This window comes from Sinocyclocheilus rhinocerous, unplaced genomic scaffold, assembly GCF_001515625.1.
Source record: "Sinocyclocheilus rhinocerous isolate Xijiao unplaced genomic scaffold, SAMN03320098_v1.1 scaffold285, whole genome shotgun sequence".
Lineage (NCBI taxonomy): Eukaryota > Metazoa > Chordata > Actinopteri > Cypriniformes > Cyprinidae > Sinocyclocheilus > Sinocyclocheilus rhinocerous.
This window is the reverse complement of record NW_015630288.1, coordinates 433,621-457,018: the sequence shown is the minus strand read 5'-3', so window position 1 is coordinate 457,018 and position 23,398 is coordinate 433,621. Positions and strand designations below refer to the sequence as shown.

Sequence of the window (23,398 nt, the reverse complement as noted above, 5' to 3'; positions counted from 1 at the left end):
CTTTTTTGAGGTCTTTCTAGTGGTGATTTTACTGAAAGTCTGCAGACAATGGCAATCTCAATGTGACCTGCTATCGGTTAGGACGGTTCATTTGCAAAAGGTGAAAATGGAGTTCAAAAGTGATTCATTTAGTTCATTTCCAGGTAAATGGATTGATTTGACAAATGGTCAGTGGCTCACAGACACAGGTGGAGGTGTGATGTATTCACTTTTAACCACAGTGAAATGAAAATGTATTAGATTCTCTGTCATTGTCTTGTTTGAGCACTCTATGGTTGTACATTCTCAATCAGAATGTAATAAAGCACAAAGGGAACCTGAATAAGGACACTGTATTGTATTTTAATGTTTACGTTCTTCTTGAAGGTTGAGTTAAAACTAAAATCTACAGTACTTGAACTGCCCTTAATGGCAATAACTGAGACTGACTGGCACTTCCTATAATTTGATAAGAGATGTGCATGTCTCTGTAGAGGAGTCACAGCTCATTCTTCTCTGCATTACTGCTTTAACAGTGACATTGACTGGGAAGTCTACAGACATGAGCTGATCTCTTTAGGTCCTTTCTACAAGATCACTCTCTGCATTGTAGAACTTTAAAACGGATTATTTTGCATTCTTCTACATGCATTCTATACATGCAAAGGACTAGTTCCCCAAAAATGAAAATTTGCTGACAGGTTACTGCCCCTCAGGCCATCCAAGATGTAGACGAGTTTGTTTCTTCGTCAGAAATGTAGCATTCCATCACTTGCTCACCAATGGATCTTCTGCAGTGAATGGGTGCCGTCAGAATGAGAGTCCAAACAGCTGATAAAAACATCACAATAATCCACAAGTAATCCACACCACTCCAGTCCACCAATTAGCATTTTGTGAAGTGAAAAGTTTGTAATAAATTAATGGTTAAGATCCCCCCCCCCCTAACTAATGTTCATAATTGATAGTAATGCTTCCTTCAGTGAAAAAGTCCATCACCACCTTTCCTCTCACATCAAAATTCTCCAACATATTTGTTTAGAACAACTGTCTTGGACTGTTTTGGTTTGTAAATGGCACTTGATTCAGACCAGAAGACATTTTCACTGGAGGAAGCAATATTATAGTTTTTGGACTCAAATTTTAGTCAGAAGCAACGGTGTAAAAAAAAAAAAAAAAGCCTTGATCATGAATTTGTTTCTTAGAAACACACAGCTTTTTGCTTTGCAAGACTTTAATTGATGGACTGGAGTGGTGTGGATTACTTGTGGATTATTGTGATGTTTTTATCAGCTGTTTGGACACTCATTCTGACAGCACCCATTCAGTGCAGAGGATCCATTGCTGAGCAATGTTTGTAGATGTTGTAGAAGTAGATGTTGAATAATATGCTTTGAAGTGCATGTGTATTACCACTGTGCACTTCAGAATTAATATCTGTAAATTAAAGTCAAATAAATAAATAAAGGCCAAAAAAGCATGTATATAGTGGTGTAAAGTACACTGGTAATTTAAATGTAAGACACATTAAACGTTTTAAGATTCATATATGGCCAATCAATCAATCAATCAATCAATCAATCAATCAAAAGTAAATACAGTTAAAATGCAATTAATTTCAATCAGAATACTTATATTAAAATACATTATAGTGTGTTTAACTAAAATACACTAAACAGCATTAAAGTATATTTTAGTTCACATGCATTTCTTATCACTACATTCAGTTTAACCATATTTTAAAGTAAATATAAAGATGCATTAAAGTCCCACTTAGTGGGTAAAAAAAAAAAAAAACTCTCTTAAGTTCAACTAATTGACCCTTCGTAAAAACCCGCCCTCTTACTGTTACTTTGTCCGACAAGTCATGCCTCTCTCACACTACACACCATGTTCTCACGCAGTAAAAAATACATCGCGGAGCAAAGAGGAAACTGACAACACGCCGACAGACAAGACAGAGCAGGCTGTTTCTGGTATGAAACAAGGTCTCAACTTTAAAATTGTGTCTTTATTTTAAGAAATTCAAACAATAAATACCGTTTTGTGCTCTTTAATGTGTCGTGACAGATCACTCTATTACCTCAGTTCAAGCGGCACTCGTAAACTGACCGTCTTTTCTTATTTACTTAAAGCATGAAATAAACATGAATGAACATCATAACGTACTTTATTTCAACCGTGGAAAGATGTCAATACAGACAATATTTTCAAGTTTAAGTCCACCGAAGTTAATCTACCCTCCTGTCTAAATTGTTTGTCGGGCAAGATGGCAGAACACCAGATTTGGTGTTATGATTGGTTAGATTGCCTGTCAATCAAGCTATTTGTGAATGATCAATTGCATTTAATATGGATTTCAATCATAGTACATTTAAAATCAATTACACATAATATGCATTTAGGTTTTCAAAAACATTACTTTTAATTCACACTCACTGTAAGTGCACACAGGACTTTTAAAGTAGATTATTTGCATAATAAGAACACTCTATATGGTAAAGTATACTTATTATAAGTACACTTCATATGCTAAAGTGCACTTAATTTTCACAAGGGAATACTGGGTCGAGTGACAAAATAAATGTGTCGACCAGTAAAGATTTTGCGATATTGTTTATACAACAGCGGCGGTATCTGTGTGTCCAACAGGACTGCTTTATGTTATTTGCACATGAAAACAATGCATTTTTTAAGAGGTGTTTCTTAGGTCTCAAGCAAAGCGGATTGTAGTTTGCTTACAATTGCAACTTGCATTGTAATGAATAATCTCATTTTGATTTGTGTCCATTAAGTTGCAAATCAGATATTGCGGCTTGACATACAAATACAACTTTTTTTTTTTTTTGGTAGGACAGTATGTGTATTCGGATGCAGTCAGTCTCTTTCATAATATTATTGCCATCCCTCTAAAAAAACAAAAAAAACAACCGTCATCTCTGATGGATGGTCTTCATCTTTCCTGTCCCGCACTGAATGCATTTTAAAGGAAACGCTGCACTCGTGTGGGTCAAGAGGAGTCTCTGAGCCTCTTTTCTCAGATTGACATGTCAATATCTATTAGTCACTGTGGCGGCACTGACTGTTGCCATCCTGATGCAGATCTCTGAAGAACTTGAAGAGAAAGGCATGCTGGGAAAATAGCACACTGGCTGTCAGAGCATCTACCAGTGAAGGCCAGTCTCAGATGCTTCACCAACATGCACACTCACATAAAAGCATTTAAAGGAGAAGTTCACACACAATTTTTTTAAGAATGTTCCCACAGCTCTTATACATAAAGTGAAAGCATGCAGTAAGCAGAGGCTGTCAAACTCAACAAGGACAAAAAGTGAAAAAGAAGTACACTTACTTTTTAAAAAGAGAAATATTATACTTTAAAAGATAAACTTAAGTGTGAACTGAATGCAATGTTTCCAGACACTTAATTGCATGTAATTGCAATTAAATAAAGTACTTTACATGTGCTTTAGTATGTTAGTCAACTCTTTGGTCCATTAGATGTTTTATTGATGCTGAAACCAGTCACGAAACCTACTGACCTTCTGTAGCTTAAACGGATCCAGATGGGAGGGGTCAGTTCTTGTTTTCTTAGTATTGTGTCGACATGGAGGTGGCCTGGCAAATCATTAGCTCCGTGTTTTCTTTGTAAAGATAAGCAGAGCGAGACAGGAACTCATTGGAGAAAGTTGCCGCCTGGCTGGCCTGGTTCAGTTTTTTACGACTCTCATATAATGGTGTGATGTTCAGGAAATGCCTTACAAAGTGTACTTCTTTAAAGCAAGACAAAGGATTATTGGAACATAAAGATTTGACATAAAAAAAAAAAAAACCTTTCAATTTAACATTATTGCAAAATGCACTTTTTAAAAGTATACTTAAGTGTGTTGAGAAAGAGTCACGTATATGTTTCTCTTTAAGTACACTTAAGCGTAATTGTATTTCATTAACATTTTCTTATTACATTTTTTAATATACTTTCAACTTGTGTAGTACACTACAAGTGCACATTCGGTACAATTAAGTGCACTTGTTTTTCATAAATAATGCACTATATTCCAGGTCTTATGATAGTTTTGTACAAATCTGATTTGCACAGGTGCATATTTAAACTCACTACGTTGCAACACTATTGATTAGAACTGTTTACAGTAAAAAACAAAAACAAAAAAAACATTACATAATATTCGTTAATGACTTATTAATGACGTTTATTAAAAGTGCTACCAAGGAATCTCACTGTTTGACATTAAGTTAAACAAAACAACCCTTTCCCTAATTTGCCAAAAGCAAACATCATCAGAAATCATATCTATTCTCCACAAATCAAATTTGCCTGAATGTTGTTTGTTATATCATTACTGGCACTCTGCCACTGACTGATTTCCACAAACTGTTTCCATGGATGCGTATGGCCAAAGCTGCATAAATATCACTAATATGAGGCACAATGTTTGATGAACATTATTATCATGAGCAAAATGTGATTGAAAGCATCTGTAGCCCTTCAGGCCACATCAATTCTGAGTCGCATCACCCTTCTGTTGGGTTTGTAGTTAGTAAAGAGCTGCATCTACATATCAAAGCTTCTGCTAAATCCCTCAAGAGAACAGAAAACAAAAAGTGTAATGAGGGTCAAACATAGGCCTGAGATATTGACAGACATGCATTGGCTACTACAACCACAAATGGAGAAAATGTAGTTAATCATTACTGAAAGCAAGAACAAACAGAGATGATGAAATATTCCAAGGCACTTAAAAATAAAAAAGTAAAAATAAAAAACCTTTAATTACTAAGTCATTAAAACAGTTAAAAGTGTAGACACTTTTCGGCTACAGCCTTCTTCAGGAGGCTTCTTCTATAAACTTGAAAACAGAGCATATATGTGTTTATACGGGAGCGAGAGAGGGAGAGAACCAGTATGTGTTTTCCGTACATAAAACATATTTTTGTGGCAAAAGCATGGAAATTATTTGTCTTTTTTATTCTATTGTTTACTATATTTATTTGCCTGGTCAGTGTCATTGCGGATTTTTTTTTTTTTTTTACTGTGTGATGATAAGACTTTACAATAAGGACTCATTTTTTTACTTTAGTTATTGCATTGATTACAATAGCTTTTTTACATAATCGACAGTATTATACATTCATTATCTTGTTATTGTTAATGTACCCATAAATATTGTCTATATTTGTTGATTTGCAAATATAACGTTACAGCATTTTTCACTATAAAGAAGTGTTCATCAACAGGGCTGTGAAGTGAGGTATAAGCTGTGCCCTTATTTACATTGTCTTTAAAAAGGGGGTAGGAGATGAAAAAAACAACAGCAAAAAAACATGTTGAATACCTCTGGTCCTCATGCTCGGCTCAAACATTCTTTTGTTGCCTTCAAAAAGTCATAACACTACAGAACATAAAGGAACACTGCAGATCATGACAGAGCCCTTCTGGAAAAAAAAAATGTAATCCATGTCTGTCCTTCAGCCTACGGAGCAAATTGTGTTCTTGCTGGAAATAAGTGCAGTATTTTCCCCTTTCTTTGAGTTTTACCAAACCATTCGGTGCATAAAAGCAACAGACACAGAAACATGTTTAAATGCATTGTGAAGGGAGGCTAAGGAAATTAATCACTTTTGCATCGGAAAACTAATTTCCATCTGATCTGTCCTCTCTGACTAATAATGTCTTACATCAGAAACAACAGGAACTAGAAATTACAATCAGATCGATTCCAATTGATATATACAATATTCACCAAATGATGGATTGATTGATTGAACAATGGTGATGGTAATCTGATATTCTAGTTATTGAATATATTTTATTAAGGGTATGCTATGATTTGAATGTTTTTTTTTTTTAATATAATTCTGTTATCAATAAGTGAATACGGAAATGTGCAGTAATGTTTGTTTATATCGCATTGTTGAAGAACTTTCAACAAGGTTTCAAGTCAAGTTTTTTTTTTTTTTCTATCGAACTAGCCCATCCACTTGTTCCAGAAGAAATGAAATTATTTTAACTATATTTGGTGGCTAGTGCAGACATCACTGTAGATGTAAACTATTCTGTGATTATTTCAATGTTGCACAGCTGCCGTTTTTTTACTGTAAATTTTACGGATTTTTTTTTTACAGTGTACACATAAATATATTCTGTGAGTGTGAGGTTTGTCAATAGTATCACAGCCTTTGTTGAGTATATTAAAATACAAAAATATTAAACTGTTGAAAAATAAAGCCAAAAAGATTTCAAATTGGACATTGCGTAAATTACACTAAAAAATGGCATTCTGTAATGTGATGTCATACAATGGAAGCCTGACTCTGCCACAGAATAGAATAGTGTAGCATTTGGACCAATCAGACACACATTTGTTCATTAGATTTAACAAATCAATTATTCATTAGATTAACAAATAATCACAGACCCCTCACCCAATAAACATACTGGGTGCCTGATGGCTTCATCCATCAAGCCTCATTTGCCCTTTCCCATGTATAAGTGATTGTTTGTTTGTTTGTTTGTTAGACTAGTTGGTGTTAGTGTTTAGTTAATAAAAACAACTGTAATTATTTATATACATTTCCCTTTTGAGCTAATTTGCTACAATAGAATATAATATAATATAATTAAAATAAAATAAAACAAAATAAAGTAAAAAAAAAATAAAAATAAAATAAAATATCACTTTTCAGTTTGGATCTCACAATTCAGTAAAGTCAGAATTGTGAGATATGAACAGAATTGTGAGATATAAACTCGCAGTTTCTTGAAATTGTGAGTTTACATCTTTTTTTTTTTTCTTTTTACTTTTTTTCCCCCCAGAATTGCAAATTAACATCTTGCAATTCAGATGTTTTTCTAAGAATTGCAAGACAGATGTCTGAATTATGAGATATGAACTTTTAAGATAAAACATCAAAATTGCTTTATTATTATTATTGTTGCTGTTGTTGCCATGGTGTCTTTCCTGAGAAAGGGTTTGTCTTTATTTTCAGACAGTGAAATGGTTTTGCAGGGTTTGACAGTGGCGGTGTAGTTCTGGGATTGGTGTTGACACACAACACTGATAGGTTAATAAAGATGGAGTGTTTTATGTTCATCCGAAGAACTGCTGTGCCACAACACGCCATCTGACATGAGTGAGTTTGACAGCTGCAAATGGACACAAAAGCTCTCTTCTCTTTAAACATGAGCCTTTCTGAGAAATGTGTTTGCTGAACAAAATTACTCTCACTTTATACCAAAAATGTACTGCAAATCATAACTGGTGTGTCTGGAAATTATCACAGCATTCTGCTATAGAGTGCAAGCATTACTGCCTGCTTTTTGAGCATCATTGGTTCAGAAGTAGTTTTCCATTCATTTTCTCCATAGGGATTCCAAATATGTCTTCAATAAAGAGCTCCAATCACCAAACCATCAAGCTCCAAGAGGAATCACAGAATGACAAACTTTGATTTTAAGCAAATTAATGTTTGAAGGTAAAAAATAAATAAATAAATAATAAAAATAAAATAAATAAATAATAAAAATAAAAATAAACAATATAATCGCTCATCTGAGGGAAAGTACAGGATGTGCACCATGAAGCATTGTGACTGACAGAATCAAATCAGATGTTAGGGTACAATATTAAACTGTGTTTAGGCTATAATACTATCAATATAGAGACCTGCGTATACCCTCCACTACACCACTGCTTTGAGCCAATAAATTTACTCAAATTATCTCTATATTGATAATTGCATCTCGACAAATCACGTGAATGCAAGCGGAGTCGGTCTGGGGCGTGAGTGCATGTCAGAGGAGGCGCGAAGAGTGATAAAATAATATTTCATTATTGACTACTAATTTGAATCAGTACAGTATAATGAAAACACGCTGCTGAAGCCTGAAGGTGTTTTTTAGATTCTGAATGGGTACAAGTCAGGTAGACTGTAAACATAGGAGTAGAGCTGCACAATTCTATATAATAAATTGTAATAAATGTATCACAATTTTTTGTTTTTGTTTTTTTGGTATCAAATAGAGATCATGATTCTCCTACAGATAACTAAACAAAATAGCTTGTCTACTAGAGGTTCTGACGAAATGTTAATTGTTGCAGTCTGTAATTTTTTACATTTTAATTATTTATTGCAAAATCTGCACCTTTTGTGGCTAATATTAATTTCATAATGATCCTTACTCCAGTAAGTCAAGTAGCAGAAGTTACAGAAAGTGAAAATGTGGAAATACTGTTGGCCCATTTTGGGGTGAACTAAATATGCAAGACTAGTCTTGACTCTTACATGTCACTGTTTATAACACAGGCCGTTGCTAGGCCGCTTAAAAAAATGGGGGCATAAATTAAGAGTATACCCACTTCTCCAGGCACCACTACACCACTGGCTCAAAGTAATTAAGTAATCTCTGCACCACCAGAGATTACTTAATTACTTTGAGCCAATAAATTTACTCAAACCATTGTGGTAATGAATAAATTAAAAAAAAGCTGCTGGTAACAGTTCATATGCAAAAAGAAATGTGATTTGAAAAGAGATTACCAATGGAATCATGTTTGATGTCAAGTGCACACTTACAGGTAACAGCAAATAATACACTTTTAGAGAAAGTCATATGTTAGTGTACAAAGTCTTATTTCTGTAAATGCACTTCCAGAACCTGACTCTTGCACTCAAAATGCATCCATCTTTTAAAGATCAAATTCCCCAATATAAAGAATACTCCACAAAAACTCACCTGAAGGTCATCTGAAAAACTTGTCCCAGGATCACCTGTTGAGTTTTGTTATTGTACCCGCGGAGCATCTCGCTGAAGAGCGTGTCGTTGAAGCGTGAGTCTTGTTTCGGACACTTTGGCCCTTCACAGTGATCAGCCAGAAGAAGACAGGAGCGGCCGTCAGCGGCTAGCTTGTATTCCTGCACACACCTGATCACTCACTCACACACACACACACACACACACACACACACACACACACACACACACAGCAGTGTTGTGTTTACATTCAGATGATAAAATGGTAATTAAGTGAAAATATTTAAATGTATGTTGAACTTTACATCAATACAATACACACTCATACAGTATCAGCTGAATTCTGTCATGTAACTGTGAAGACTTTTAGGGGAAAAAAATGAGAGACAGCGACAAGATTAGAAAAAAAAAAAGAAAAAAAAAAAAAAGATCCAAACCAAAAAGATGTTTGCTCCTTTGTTTCTTTTTTTTTTATTCACAAATAAATTTGCATAATTGAAACCTTGAACATCAAGCATGCTTGTATCCAATTTACCACTAGAAGATTGAGCAATGTTTTTGAAAGAAGTCTCTTTTTCTAACCGAGGCTGAATTTACTGAATCAAAAAATACAGTAAAATCAGTAATACTGTGAAATATTATTTTAATTTAAAATAACTGTTTTCCATTGTAATTTATTTTAAAATAAATGTATTCCATTGATCAAAGCTGACTTTTTAGCGTCATTACTCCAGTCCTCAGTTCAGTGTCACATGATCCTTCAGAAATCATTCTAATTCTTTAGCAGCTCAACTCTGTGCAACAATAATAATTAACAATTAAGGATAATTAAGAATATAATATATTTAAATTATGGTTTCATACTTAAAAATAAAATATTTATTTATTTATTTATCATTTTTTGGAAACCGTGATACATTCTTCAGAATTCTTTGTTTGAATAGAAAGTTAAAAAGAACAACATTTATTTGAAATTGAAATATATTCAAAATAGAAATTGAAATCTTTTGTAACGTAAATTTTTATGGTCACTTTTAATCAATTTACTTCTCATACAGAAATGTAATATATGACATATATTGTCCTATTATGAATGATATTGCCATATATTTTAAACTAAAGGAGATATATAATTTTAAATATGCACATTATCTGGGTAGATGAAGAAGCTTATAAAATTGTAATTACGTGGGAAAGTAATAATGTCACCATTCTCTGGATGGACGCATGTGCTCTTTATGTCCTTGTATTCAAATTCATGAATGTGTGCTTTCTCTCACCCGCAGAACATGAGGACATTGCTGGACATCGGATCATCAGGAAGAGGAACCAGCTGCTGAAGACACAGCTGCTCACAGCCTCCGTTGAAGCCGTCCGTACAGTCCGTTCCCAGAGAGTAATCATAGCAGCCTGAACCGTCCTTCATGGGCCTCAGTCCTTCTGGGCACTGTGAATGATTTGGGATGAGAGAGATGGACACAGAGATCATCGTCTGCGTGCTGGTCTGGACTTTCTGTTACCAGGTAACCATCAAAACTTTTGAGACCACATGTACTGTGTTCTCACTGGTGAGTTATTATGTGATGAACAAAGCAGCTTCTCAAAAAGGAAAGGCTGTTAATGAGGGTTGCCAAGGCAGCGCCATAGAATTCAATAAGACACCCATTAAACAGATATGTCAAACTGACTGGCCCACATATTCTAAAACAAGACAAAGTCAAGCTGGACTGTTATATTTTCTTGCTTGTGAAAAAAGTAGTACATTGTGGGTGCTTGTCACGGTGTTGTCTTGTGGTTGCTAGGGTATGCTATGCTGTCAAATCACATGACCAAGTCAAAAGTTTCATTGCCCATGTACACACTGCAGCTAAATTCAGTTGTCAGTTCACCTTTTAGTGCTTGATGCTATTCTGTACACACACAGTTCAGGATTGACAACCTCATTCTACAACCGAACTGACTCCTGAAAAATTCAGGTAGTGACAACCGCATTTACAAAATGTATATGCTGTGTATACAGAAGTGAACTTAACAGCTAGTTAACAACGAATTTAAACGTGTATCAGTGTTGTGTCTTTTCTGTAGGGGCAGCACAAGAAATCTCTCATTAGTGTTGCCAGATCTTCCTAAAAAATGCCCAAAATAATATAAAATCCAAATGTGTTATTATGAAATAAGGCAAATATTGTGACCTGCATCTGCCTACTTTATTAACTCCACAACCTGGATCACTATATGAGCCGAGTCCAAACAACAAGCCCAAAAGATGCTTAATAATAAGCAGCGCTTATAATAGGCGGATATGGAAACCCTTTAAGAGCGCACTCTTTACTGATTACATCAGATCAGATTTTTTTTCTTCAGGAAACAGGCAGACTAGAATAAATAGCAAAACAGATGCGAACAATAAACGATAGAAATGGCAAAACAAAAATTTAATAATTAATCCAAATTTTGAACAATTATGAGTGACATTAGGATAAAACGTCTAAATATGATATATTGATCGCCGTCAGATGCTGAGCCGACAGGACGCTTTACTTATCTCCCCACCATCAGACTCTCCATCGCTCATGGCATTTAGTGCTTCTTATACCTCTTCAGCATTCATAAATAGCCTTATTTTACTCATTTTGTCTTTATTTATGAAACTGATAACCGCTAATTCAGTGAGTGAAAGGCATTGCCTAGCAATGTAGGCTACTATGTTAAAACATAAGCGGCACGAAAATGACAGCACGAACATACAGGCATTATATAGCGGGTAAATTTGACCCGCGCTGGCACTTATAGGTATAAATGCCCCGTTTTTTGATCTGGTTTTGTCTAAACAATTTTTAACAACAGGGGAATTGTAAATCACACAATTTTTGTAAAAGTCAGTGACTGGGAGACTTGAATGTTGTATTAAAAAATATTTTATGTACGTTTTAAAAACAGCCATGGGTAAAATTTACCCCATGGCAGTTCTAGTGTTAAAGGACAGTAAGTTACAGATGACTGTGAATGTGTGTGGATGCACACTCTTCCTCTAAGGCTGTCACAGGCTACACTCTATTTCTTTATAAGCAGTTTGTGTTTGATGTAAATCTTGATGTGTTTACTCTTTGCTCGGGGGATCCCTGATCTATCATGCTGAAGAATCTTCGCTGAGAGAGTGTTTTGGTGTTAACGGATGCTGATGCAGATAGATAACCAGTGAAAGAGATACTGGAATAAGTTGACAGTCAACATCAGCACTCGACAAGCTTCACATTCATTACATATGTATCACCTGTCTGTCCCATGGGAGCTGGGAATGTGTGCAAAGATAACATATGAGGCGTCCATCTGTTGATGATGAGATAATGCAGACGTGACGCTTTGAGCTTAGCATTTATGACAGCACAGTTTTCATATGGATATATGGATGTATGTAGCAAACACGCAGATGATCTAATCAACAACTGAAATGACAATTGTAGTCTGGCAGTGGTACCATCACAATTTATTATCTTGAAGTGCTACATGAGAGGATGAAAAACCATGAAAGGTGTCTGTAGTGTTGCTCAGGTGACAGGAAGGTGTATGTCATGAATAAAATTACATAAAATAACAAACAAACAGACAGACAGACAGACAGACAGATAGACAGATAGATAGATAGATATATACAGTAGATAGATAGATAGATAGATAGATAGATGTTATTATTATTATTATTATTATTATTATTATTATTATTAGACCATATTCTTTACATTGCTGTATTACTTCACAAAGTAGTTTTCAAAAACATTGACTATTTGAATGTGAAAACATATTAAGGTATTCCAAACTTCTTATATATTGATTGATTGATTTATTGATTGAAATATTAATACTTTCAAATGCAGGATGAAAAAAGCATTGCAGACTTTCTTTCATGCAGTTCTTGAACAGTGTGTTTGCTTGTCTGAGCTGAAAATGAATCCAGACATGATGTATATGATTATCAAATTATAAATATCTGTATTTATATTTAAATAATTAGTCCATATGGCAGAGCCACTCTGAGTTCATAAGTGATTTCATTGAGCACACATTGTCAGTCCCAGAGAGCCGCTAGAGACCGGGAACCTCAAGACTAAAGGCCTTAGATTGGATGAATTCAAAGAAAGCAACAACAACATCAAGCAGCACTTTAATATTAACCTTGAATCAAGACTAGTTAGCACATAATTAATAATTGAAATGGTTTAATAACAATATTTTGTTATGGTTACACTTGAATTGGTTACAAAATAGATGAAGGATGGTAAAACATAAACAATTAATTGTACCCAGCATGTATGTAAAATGTTACCTGAGGGACAGAGAAAGAGACATAGAGAGAAAGAGGGAGAGAGGGCAGAGCCCCAAGAAGAGTTTGTTACTGAAGATAGGTTTGGGACAGGAAAGCAGAAGTCTTTGATAATTTTTGACCTTACAAGAGCGTTGCTTATGGATGCTTCAGGCTTTCACACAGGAATCTCTAAGACCGGGAACCTCAAGACTAAAGGCCTTAGATTGGATGAATTCAAAGAAAGCAACAACAACATCAAGCGAGAAATAAAAGAGCAGTGCTTCAAAGCACATCAGGAAAATAAGCAGGAATTTTAATTTTTTCTTTATTTTTAAGGGTGGGTGCGCAGGGATTTTTGCAGTGTTATAGTGCTTTAGTTATTTTAATGGCATATTGAAAGTGGGTCAGCAGGGTGAGCACACTGAATCATATAACACACATATGATAATAGAGACTGAGATACTCTTCATACTGACCTGAGAAAGGATCAGAGTTATAGGACAGCATCAGTCCTACGTCTGTAATATAATATTCATCAGAGTGTAAGGGTGGTTTCCCTACAGTGGTCCAGGCTGTAGGATTGCCGAATGACTAAAGAAACGTTATCAGCACGATGGTATAAAACTGTACATTTCTAGTCTATTACCGACCATGTCCACACGTACACGGGTATTTTTATAAATGGAGTTTTTCCTTCTTCCGTTTAAAAAAAAAAATCTCCGTCCACATGAAAACGCGAAAGCATGTTATGAAGCACTGTCAAGAGCATGCCAAGCCAACAGGTGGCGATATAATCTGAACCGTAAAGCCATGTTGGCCAACCAGAAGCCTGAAAAAGTTTTCAATAGGCGGAGATAACAGCGCATGCTCCGATGTCACAAGCCAAAATCTCCGGTTTCGCTGTCTACACGATAACACTGCAACCGGAGTTTTTGAAAATCTTCACCCTGGCAGGAGTTTTCAAAAATGTTCGGTTTCAGTGACCTGGTGCTGCGTTTGCGTGTGGACGAACGGCCAAACCGCATAGAAAAAGCTGCAGTTTTGAAAATACCTATGCTCGTGTGGACAGGGCCTAACATTCCCCCACAAGCACAGGGTGCTACATTTAAAAAAAAAATCTGAGTTCAAAGCAGTAAACTCATGACATTTCAGCTCAAAACCTGCTGTAATTCTGGTTATACATCTTCTTTCACCAAAACAGCCCTGCTCTTAGTACTAATAATAACCTCCGTGAAGTTGGCTCCCCACCCAACGCAAAACGTCGGCAAAATAGTCTCAATCGTCTGTGCTCCACTTGTGCTGGTTTGTGCTGTAAATAAATTCATTTGTTCTGCTCTGTTTTTCTAGATATTAAAATAATATTTATAGGTCATTCTGAGGTCACTCAGTCCCCACACATACTCCAAAATTCACCCCGAATACCCCCGAATTCACCCCGTGTGTTTGTGCTTCGTTTGTGCTGGTTCGGTTTTTAAAATATAAGACATTGAATTATAGAGTAATTCAATTACTCAATTACCCCCCATACTGCAAATTCACCCAAAACAGGCTCAATCGTTTGTGCTTCGTTTGTGCTGCTTCGGTGTTTTAAATATTAGACATTGAATTATAGACGATGATGTCACTCAGCCCCCCACATGCTCCAAATTCACGAAAAAATGGTCTTGTTTGTTTGTGCTTCATTTGTGCTGGTTTGTGGCGTAAAAAAAAAAAGTTTGTTTGTGCTGCTTCGGTATTTATTATATTAAAATAATATTTAATGGTCATTTTCTGAGGTCACTTAGCCCCCCACATGCTCCAAATTTACCCCAAATAGTCTCGTTTGTTTGTGCTTCATTTGTGCTGGTAAAAGTTTCGTTTGTGCTGCTTTGGTTATAAAAATATTAGACATCGAATTATAGGCGATGACGTCACTCAACCCACCACATCCTCCAAATTCACCCAAAATAATATTCTTTGCTTGTGCTTCATTTGTGCTGGTTTGTGCCGTAAAAAATTTTGTTTGTTTGTTTGGGTTTTTTAGATATTAAAATATTATTTAGTGATCATTCTGAGGTCATGCTCCAAATTTACGCCAAATGCAGAACTTTACTTTACCAAGTGCGACATGTTCCTGGATCAACATCTTTGTTGACCCTGGAACAACATTGTGATTAACCAATCAGATTTGAAGAACCAGTTTATAGTTTTTGTGAAGTTTAGGCTTACAATCAGTTTTTGGTGCTTGTACATCAGTGTCATTCATCTATCATCTTCCTCTGATTTTAGGGATTATTAATGTTAAGGTTAGGTTTATGTGTAGGGATATGGTCAAGACTGAATTTTTTGATTAAAATGTTGTTCCAGGGTCAACAAAGTATGTTGACATAGGAACACATCTAACTCAGCAAAATCAGGATGTGCTACCCCAAATTGTCTTCTTTGTTTGTGCTTCGTTTGTGCTGGTTTGAAAAAAAAAAAAAAAATCAATATTTTACTTTTTTGGGCAGCATTTTGTGTGTACGGTTCTAATTTCAAATTTGGTTTTGCAGGATGGCATTTAAAAATAAAACAACCGTTCTTTTTTCATTTTTTTTTCATCATCATGGAAACAGTTTTATTTGTGCGCAGAAACGAAAATAGGCCTATGCATATCAAGTCTATTTTATTTTTGGTTTTGTAAAGACAATGAAATAGGCCTAAGTGTTTTTTTCCCCATTTAATTAGCCTAATTGAACGAACAAGTGACTGCGACAATTTCATGTTATTTGGTTTGTCGTTTGAATTTTACCTTATTACTTCAACTGTATTGTTAAAAAAGACAGTAGCAAAAACAAAGTAAGCTCAGTGACCTTAGAATGATGACTAAATTATATTTTAATATCTAAAACCGAAGCAGCACAAAACTAAAATTTTTAAGACACAAACCAGCACAAATGAAGCACAAATGATTGAGCCTGTTTTGGGTGAATTTGGAGCATGTAGGGGGCTGGTGACGTAATCGCCTATTATTCGGTCTACTATTTTAAAAACCAAAGCAGCACAAACAAAACCTTTACCAGCACAAACCAGCACAAACTAAGCACAAACAAACAAGACTATTTGGGGTAAATTTGGAGCATGTGGGGGGCTGAGTAACGTCATCGTCATTTTACGGCACAAACAGAGCACAAACGATTGAGACTATTTTGCCGACGTTTTGCATTGGGTGGGGGACCAACTTCATGGAGGTCTAATAATATGCTCAACATTTTGTAACAAGTACATACAGTACTGCTTTTAGCTATATGTGACCCGCCTGTGAAAACCCAGCTACAGTCGCATAATTTAATTTTGAGATAAAGAGCGTCAAACTAGTTATAGCCATAAAAATGAGGAAAATAAGCAACTTGTGTTTATAGCTATAAATAATACATTATATCAAGGTATTCGAGATACAGTATTCAAATTTTCATTTATAACATGATAAATACTGAAATTAATGATTTTATTGATGCTACATTGATACTACATTTCATTATTTTGCACAAAATAATTTAAAAAGCTAATAAACATAAATACAAAAAAAAAAAGATTTACAATATAAATAAATAAAAAAAGTGCTGTATGGGCTTCTGAAGCAAAATACTTGTCTGATGATTTGGCTTCATTTATTTATAAATATAAAGTGCGGGAGTTATTAATTGTATAAGCCACAAACAAGATCTAGGGAAAAACGTCTGATGTATAACAATATATTAGTTCTGTGTATTATTATTATAAACCTGCTGATGGCGTCTGTGTTGTTAATATTAATCAAACAATAAAATAAATGTGGGAATCACTCACTGCTCTTGACTGAACAATTTTTGTAGCTTTAAAATATTCAGTTTATTTGTAATAAATACATCATATGAATACTTTTTTGAGTGGTCCCGGATTTACTCCATATATTGTACAATAGCCCATAATGAGATTATCTACTGATATTTTATATGGAAATTTTACTAATTAAGTTACACAAATAAAACACATCAATTCAGTGAATTGACTTGCTACAATCAAGCTCTCGTGGTCCCCCCATTCGTTTGACTGCTTTTTGAACATGCGTATCATAATAAATAGACTTGTTTTATATATTTTCCCATAAACGTGTCATACATCACTGCAAATGGGAGAATCACAGACACGGTTATATTTTCACAGAATGTTCTTTACAATATGTAGGATTTTACAGACAGGATCATATATATTCCTGCTTAATAAGAGTATTTAATATTCATTCATTCATTCATTCATTCAGTGTCCTGTAAATAAATCACTACAGGACTTCTTTTTATACAGTTTTTTTTTTTTTTTTTTTTACATTAAAATACTGTATCCTGAATATTTCTGTGAAAAAATAAATCACAGGTTAGATCATTATTTGCAATAAAGCAAGAAAAGAAACCATATCACACTGCTGAAGTGCAATGGCTGCCAACTAATACAGCAGTTGTAAATGGAGATAATGAACTAATGAAGTACAATGTTTGACATTGCATTCTATACTGTACACAACACAACACAACACAACATAACACCATAAAAAGTGTTATTATCTTTGTGATTGACCAAAAAAACAAACAAACAAAAACGAAAACAACAAACAAACAAGAGTTACAAACTTAAGAATAAATAAAAACAAACAAATAAATACTATTTGTGATAAATAATAAAAGGGTGTAAAATAAATAAATAGTTCACTGTTATTGTGATTAGCATTCTGAATATATAGTATAGCTGAATTTAATAATTATTTTCTTTTTAAAATCCTAAGAATTATATTTCATTGACTACAATTAGTTGTGTATTTGAGGGGAGAAAAAAAAACAACAACTTCAATGCAGGCTATAATCATGAAAACAAAATGAAAACAAAGAAAAAATATACAGAAGCAATTAAATACAAATTTGCACTTGCACACAGACACATATGGTTTCACAGAGCAACAGAAACAGAGAGTCTGCTGGAAACAGAACTCAAGGAGGTGTAAAGAACACAGACAGCACATGAACTCACTGAGACAAACACCATATTAGTCTAATCGATGAGTCATTCACAGAGTGCCATCAATACAGTGATTAAGAGAACCCATAAAAAAGTCTAAAGAATTACAGCACATTCCTAAAGCGCAATGTACAACGTTCAATGGTCGCCTGTAAAAGACACGCGGACGTGATCTCCATCAGAACAGACAACAGAGATGAGAGAAATGAGGGAGCACAGAAACCTCCGTGGCCCAATCTGCCGCCTCTGTGTTTACTCTCATTAGTCAATCTAATCACTTCCAGGTTTTTAATCAGACACCGTGCAATTAAGCAGCTGCCTTCATCTTAATGAATGCGTGTCCCTCATTATTAAGCGTCAGAATTACACGCGTGACCTAATAAAGCTGTTTTGGAGTGATGTTTGACCTATGGGTCAATGGTGGCTGGAGCTTTTCAAGATTTGCACAAACATCAAATAATGCAAAATGTGTCAGTTTCATAATTTAGTGCATGCACTGCTGCTCCTTAATGCAGCTTCACAAACTACTAAACGGTGACTTGATATAAAGGAAAAGAAGAATCCTCTTCAATGCCAATCAAAAGACTAGAAGCTCAATCGACACGTTTCTGAAAACGCTAAAGGCAATTAATGCGAAAAACCTCACAACGAGACCGCAAAAGATTGCAGGAAGGAAAATGACACTAAAGGCTGTTTTGTTATTTTGTCCCCATTGGCTTCTCGTCTCAGATAGGAGATGATATCTGCTGTGCATAATATTGTGGCTCTTGCATTCATTAAAATATTAAAGGAGCGGAAATTGAAATGGCAGCCTTTTGTGGAATATCTCATATTGTGCACAGCTCTTCCGATTGTGAACGCTGCTGCGAGTTTAGACTTCCTTTCAGTGGTTTAATACGCAGCTGACATGCCAGTTTCTTTGTTCCTGGCATTCAGATCTCAACTTTACCTTATCAGATGGTGCCAAAACAGGAAAACAGAACAAATTTTTGATCTAGTGCAGGATGGCTGCAAATCAAGTGTGAAGTACAAGGGTCTGTCTTTGATTAAGTCGACTTTAAGAGCACTCAGATAAATGAATCCTTTTATGTTGTGTTCCAAGGCATTAAAATGCCCTGAAAGCAAAATAATTGGTGGTCAATTTTTCCAAAACAAACAAATATGTGGGTGGATTTTGATGTGAGAGGATTTCTAGATCCCACCACGCTTCATTCATTTTTTTTCCTGGCATTCTTTAGCTAGCATTACAGTAGACTATATGAACACGCTATCAACCATGATAAGATGCAAAAGTGAAGTTAATTCGGTACCAGCATGCTGTCTGGGAAGCAGCTCTCTGTGAACATTACCCGATCTCATGAATATGAGTTTCAATGGCATGATTGTCTGTTTCTATTTGGCGTACTATTATATGCACGCCAACAAAGTGTGTATCAAATGCACACAAAAAAACTGCATATTATATGCATGTCAAACACATGTGTATCGTATGCACGCCAAAGCGAGTTTCTGTGTATAAATAGCATGTAAAATACCAACACGTGCACATGCACAGAAATGCTTCAGACAGCACGCCAGTGCCAAATTGAGTTTTCATTCGTTATTCAATGGACAAAAACACAAAAAATATGTCAAGATGCCCATTTTGGCAAGTGACCTCGTAAACACAGTCTTAAATGGGTTTAAAAATCCTTATGGGTTATGTGGGTAGCGTTTTCTGCCTATTATCTGGTCATACAGTTGCCACCTACAGGCCATTTTCAATATTGCAGTTTTATTACTCCTCGTATATGCAGTGTTTATTTAGTTCGGCAAACAGTCAACGTGCATTCAGTTCATCCCACACACAGTTTTTGCCTTGGAGAAAGACATGCTTTTTTTTTTTTTTTTACAAATGAAAAGGAAATGAGCAATCACAGAAGTAAACATTCTGGAAAGAATAAACTGCTTTGTGTGCATTTGTTAGTTAGCTTTCTAGCTTCTTCAGAGTGACGTAGTTGCAAGGACCGGTGGATTTTGATGTGAGACGACAATAGGGGATTGACTTTTTTCACAGGAGGAAGCGTTCTTATGGTTTAGGTCAGTGGTTCTCAAACCTGTTCTGGAGTACCCCCAGCCCTGCACATTTTGTATGTCTCCCTCATCTATCACACCTGATTCAATTCATCAGCTCATTAGTGGAGACTGCAAGACCTGAAGTGGGTGTGTCAGATATAGGGAGACATACAAAATGTGCAGTGCTGGGGGTACTTCATGGAGAGGTTTGAGAACCACTGGTTTAGACCCATGTTTTGGCAAGAAGTGACGGTTTAAAGTTGAAAGTGTCTTTATGGTGGATTTGTTTCTTACAAACACACAGCTTTTGGCTTCACAAGATGTTAATTAATGGACTGGACTCACATTCTGACGGCACCCATTCACTGCAGAGGACAGTGACCAAATCTGTTCCCATGAAGAAGCACATTTTCAGTAAATTTTCTTTTAAGTGATGCATATAAAATCATATCACCCACTCCTAAGCAGCTTAAATGAGTAGTCATGGCATAACACTTTATACTAGTACATAATATCCCTAGTTTGTAAGACAAAGGCAACTCTGACATGGAAAGAAAAACTACATGTGATATTTGGATAACAGAGAAAAAGAACAGCATTTATTTGATATATAAATATTTTGTGATATTATACTGCAGGCTAAATGTCTTTACTGTCACTTTTCAATGCATTGTTGCTGAATATAAATATTAATTTATTTCTTACACTAGTTTATGTTGATAAATTAAGATTTAAGTCATAAACGTCATAAAGGATGTCAACTATGACAGTTTTTTTTCTCTCCTGTAGATAGTTTATTTGTTATTAGTTTATTAAATAGTATTTATCTTGATCTGCATCAGTTCCATCACCTAAACCAGTGGTTCTCAAACCTCTCCATGAAGTACCCCCAGCACTGCACATTTTGTATGTCTCCCTATATCTGACACATCCACTTCAGGTCTTGCAGTCTCCACTAATGAGCTGATGAGTTGAATCAGGTGTGATAGATGAGGGAGACATACAAAATGTGCAGGGCTGGGGGTACTCCAGTACAGGTTTGAGAACCACTGACCTAAACCATGTATTATGTTGCATTTCCTTATAAAGTTTCCGGCCAACTGGTGAGTCACTCCAATGATTTCACTCTTCATCTCCCCTTTCCTCCATGTCCACTCCTTCTGCTCTGTTCATAATTCAGCCGTCTCTCTGTGTCGTCCATCACGTCACCTCATCATTCTCCAGCGTTCTCGTTTTTTTTTCGTCCTTCAAAGGTTTGGAAGCATCTTCTCTCTCTATGCTAATGGCACAGAAGGGAGCCATCACCACAGTATAATGGTTTGGACACACCTGGCTTGAACTCCAGGGAGAATATTCAAATGATGGACACACAAGCTGTTCCACTTGCAGTAGAGATAAAGATACATGAAAGAATGCATGCCTTCAAAAACTAAACACAACCAACATATGGAAGAAAAAGGTCCCTGCGTGTGAATAAATGTGCCTTCTTAATGGTTTACATAGGGATTTTATGAAAATCAAACCAGTATGGACTTTTTAACATGGAAAACAACAGAAAAAGCCTGAAAGGCCAGAGAAAAAAAAAAAACATTTCACCTTAGGCTAAATTGAAAAGTATTTTCCTGTCTACACATTGTAAGAAAAACATCTGTAGAAAAATGGGTAATGGCAAAAAATTACCAGTATCTTTAAGTTTACGAACATTTCCTTCAACCCTAAAACACAACACAATGCAATGCGTAATTCAAAATATGGAGTAATGATGCTGAAAATTTAACTTTAATCACAGGAATAAGAAGAAAGAAACAATAAATGAATCAGAAGGGGAAAAAAAATGAATCAGAAGGGGAAAAAAAATGCTGGCAATTGGAGAGTGGGCACTTTCCTAGTAGAACATTTTAATAAGATCACCCACTGGCAACAGCTCGGCCTTCAAAACTCAGCATGGAATAAACTCGGACAATCTTATTAGTTGTTCTTCATGTATATTTCATTCCGAGAGGTCCTTGCTGAAAACTTTCCTTCCAAAATAAAGAATGTATTTCGCCATTCAAATTATGTTGTCGGAGCAGTTTGCACTTGTTGAAAAATGTCAAAATATGCCAGTAGCTACACAGAAAGTCTAATAAAGCTTTCCCAAACAACCTGCATGTGAATGCTAGTCGTTGTTATAGAGTCAGCTCTCATCTGTGTCTGACCGCCCACTCCAGGAGAAATGCTGAAGTGGATTATCAAACATGAGGTGAGGAGCATGAATCATCATCATTCACCACCCTCTTTGCTCCAGAGGACGGGACTGAACAGCTTTTATGCATATTGCATTTCTATATTAATATATAATGTATTTAAACACTTGTTTTGACATGCCATCATAACTTCTTGCTACATTCTGACATTTGGTTCAAAATGCAATTACTCACTTGTTCAATGTAAGGCCACTGCTCTTTGTATGTCTTTCAGATTTGTTCTTTGAGCAATGTAAAAAATCTAAATAATGTACTTTAAAAACCACCATTGCTATGGGTTTGATACAACATCAGGGTGAGTAAATGATGCCAATCATCCAAGGTGCAGTTGAGTTTGCTTCTTCACAGAAACAGATGTGAAGAAATGTAGCATTCCATCGTTTGCTCACCAATGGATCCTCTACACTGAATTGGTGCTGTCAGAATGAGAGTCCAAACAGCTGATAAAAACATCACAATAACCCACAAGCAATCCACACCACTCCAGTCCATCAATTAACATCCTGAGAAGAGAAAAGCTGTGTGGTTGTAAGAAACAAATCCATCAAGACTTTTTTAACTTCAAATGGTTCCTTCTGGCCAAAATGCAAGCTCATGATCCATAATAACGCTCCCTTTTTACTAATATAACATTTAGCCTTTCGGAGACATCTACTAGTTTCTTCTAATTACTACATAGCACATTTAAGAATTGTCATTATGAGGTTCTACTGCAACAGTCTTACATTCACTGGACATTTTTAAATGCGTGTCCGTCCCTTTCCAGACTAATTAAAATTTCAGTGGAAATGAAAAATGAAAAAAAAAGTAATCTACAATCACATTAGTTTTGGTCTACATTACTAGCGTCATATAGCGCTCATTTGCAGCTACTCATTTACATTTATAGTTTTTGCAAGATTTTTGTCACGGAGTGACCCCATGAGGTGATCTCTAACAATTTGAAATGCAACTCCAGATACTTAAATCAGCAGAAAAAACGTCTCAGGTTACTTATGTAACCATGGTTCCCTGAGTAGGGAACGAAACACTGCA

The 23,398-nt window shown here is 35.5% G+C and overlaps 1 protein-coding gene across 1 annotated transcript in view; it reads right to left on the bottom strand.

Annotated features, from left to right (window-relative positions):
* astn2 (astrotactin 2) overlaps positions 1-23,398 on the bottom strand; it is a 539,680-nt gene that overhangs the window by 157,137 nt on the left and 359,145 nt on the right. Inside the window, exons 12-13 of the mRNA XM_016552240.1 lie at positions 10,033-10,199; positions 8,735-8,923 (exon numbers count right to left, since the gene is read on the bottom strand). Coding sequence (XP_016407726.1) covers positions 8,735-8,923; positions 10,033-10,199 — 356 coding nt within the window. The remainder of the gene's footprint in view (positions 1-8,734; positions 8,924-10,032; positions 10,200-23,398) is intronic.